Source organism: Aplysia californica, unplaced genomic scaffold (genome assembly GCF_000002075.1).
Source record: "Aplysia californica isolate F4 #8 unplaced genomic scaffold, AplCal3.0 scaffold00873, whole genome shotgun sequence".
Taxonomy (NCBI): domain Eukaryota; kingdom Metazoa; phylum Mollusca; class Gastropoda; order Aplysiida; family Aplysiidae; genus Aplysia; species Aplysia californica.
The window spans coordinates 249316-251359 of record NW_004798143.1 but is presented as its reverse complement, the minus strand read 5'-3'; the positions used below and the strand labels follow the sequence as shown (position 1 = coordinate 251359).

General features: G+C 39.0%; 1 protein-coding gene across 1 annotated transcript in view; it reads right to left on the bottom strand.

The window, feature by feature from the left end:
* The window catches only part of LOC101856989, a 23643-nt gene that overhangs the window by 13765 nt on the left and 7834 nt on the right, over positions 1–2044 (bottom strand). Inside the window, exons 9-10 of the mRNA XM_005110310.3 lie at positions 1059–1128; positions 102–271 (exon numbers count right to left, since the gene is read on the bottom strand). Coding sequence (XP_005110367.1) covers positions 102–271; positions 1059–1128 — 240 coding nt within the window. The remainder of the gene's footprint in view (positions 1–101; positions 272–1058; positions 1129–2044) is intronic.

Below are 2044 nucleotides of genomic sequence, written 5' to 3'. Positions count from 1 at the left end.
GGTTGCATGTACGTATATGTTGGCTTATTTATGTTGGCTTCTGCACGCATGTGTCTTTGCTCACACAAGTCGTAATGATGTAAGAACGAGATTTGACTCACATGGAGTAGAAATCCCCGAGAAGTCTGGACACAGTGCTGAGACAGGCGGCCACAGACACGTCGTTGATCACAGTGTGCATCGGGTGCGTGCTCAGCAACAGGTGGGCCTCCTGGAGTAGGTGGATGTAAGAGGAGGGGCCCGTGACTTGGATCTTCTCAGCAAATGCTATCTGTAACAGAGGAAACAGTTGTGGGAAGTCTGTTATTATATGTGTTACGACGCGGTGGAATTGGGCGCTTGTCAATTTATAGGCATGCGGAGTTACTGATATCATCTAAAAGCATATTCATTTGCCTTGCTTTCAATGAAAAAAAAACCCAACATTCTAACTTGAATAGATGTCGAGATATTTGCGATTGAAGAATGTGGGGGTTGCCTGGTTTCAGTGGTAAAATTGGTGAGAAAATGGTTGCCATAGTTTGGTAACTTCAATAGCTTGAAAGTCCTTGAAAACTGAAAAATTACATATTTTGTGCCTTTAATTTAAGTCTTTAGGTCAAATACATGTGGAAATGTGTTTTTATATGGACATAAAAGGTGTTGAGCCTAAAAACAAAAAGTCAATAAAACTTGCCAAACTGGCGGATTCATGCCCATTTCTTCGATTTTATTATTTTGACGATCGCCTGATTTCACAATGCCTCACATATTTTTGTTTTTGTTTATAGTTTCAGTAAAGAGAACAACATAAATATAAAAATGGTTATTTAATTCTCTTTTAGTTTTAGGAAGAGTTTTATGGCACTTGCAACACAATAAGGTATTTCAAGTGTCAAAGATTAGAGGTGTAACTGAATAGAAACAAACAAAGAAAAGAAAGACGAGAGAATAATGTGTTATTAAATGCATGGAAGAAGCAGGAAAAAAAGTTGGAAATGACAGAGGAAAAAGGAAAAAAGTAGAACAAGTGAGCGGGTGTGGAAAGGAAATCGAGCGAGTTCAGAAAAAGAGCTCACCATGTCCTGAAACTGTTCTTGCAAGCTGAAGCAGTTGAGTACGTACAAACTCCACATTGTCTCCTCCTTCCTGAACCAGTAAAGAAAACAAAAATTCAGGATTAAAAAACAGTAAAACTCATAAACTCCTTCTTTCTAGCTTGAGCACCTGAAACTGCACTTACTCCAGTGTCATTCTTTGAATGTTTGAGTAAAAAGATGCCACAATAATAGTCATTTAGTGCTGGGGAAAAAGTAAGACAAATAAAAACAATAGATGGAAAGTAAAGAAGTAGGACCTACCAGTGGCGCCCTCCAACCACTCTCTCCCCGAATATCATCTATAACACAGTCAACGCAATAAGTCAAATAGGCACTCCTCATTTACCCATCTGATTAATGACGCAACTGAAAGTAAAGAAAATTTCAATTACTATGACCTCTTTGATTTCAATATTGAGCCTCTTCGCCCTATCAGTTATAATCACCTAATCTAGCGCTTGCCAACCAAGGCGAAATTGCTTACAAGAAGACTGTAGACAATTTGGTAATTTTTATGGGCGGTGGGGACCATACAAGTTGTGACAGTGAATTATTTTATGTTCCACTTAGAAATACATGTAGGTGAGCTGTATGAAAACTGTATCCTCTTTTAAAAGAAGCTAAAGAGTGCACTGACTATTAAAAGGTTGACAAGCACTGATTTAAGCTCTCTAAAGTTTTTTGTTTGTTTGTTTGTTTGTTTGTGACCTGCAACATATTCTTCTTCCTCCGAAGATAAGATACAATAAATCCTTAAACACTTATTGTCCAGATCCTGGCACATTGGTTTGGTGTTTCACCACGTACAAACACACTCACATCACAAACACACCCAAACAAACACACCAACCTCTGCCACTCATACACCCACACCTCCCCCCACACACAAACACATACACCAACACACACCCACCCACCTCCACATACAAACACATACACCCCCACACATACACCTACATACACCT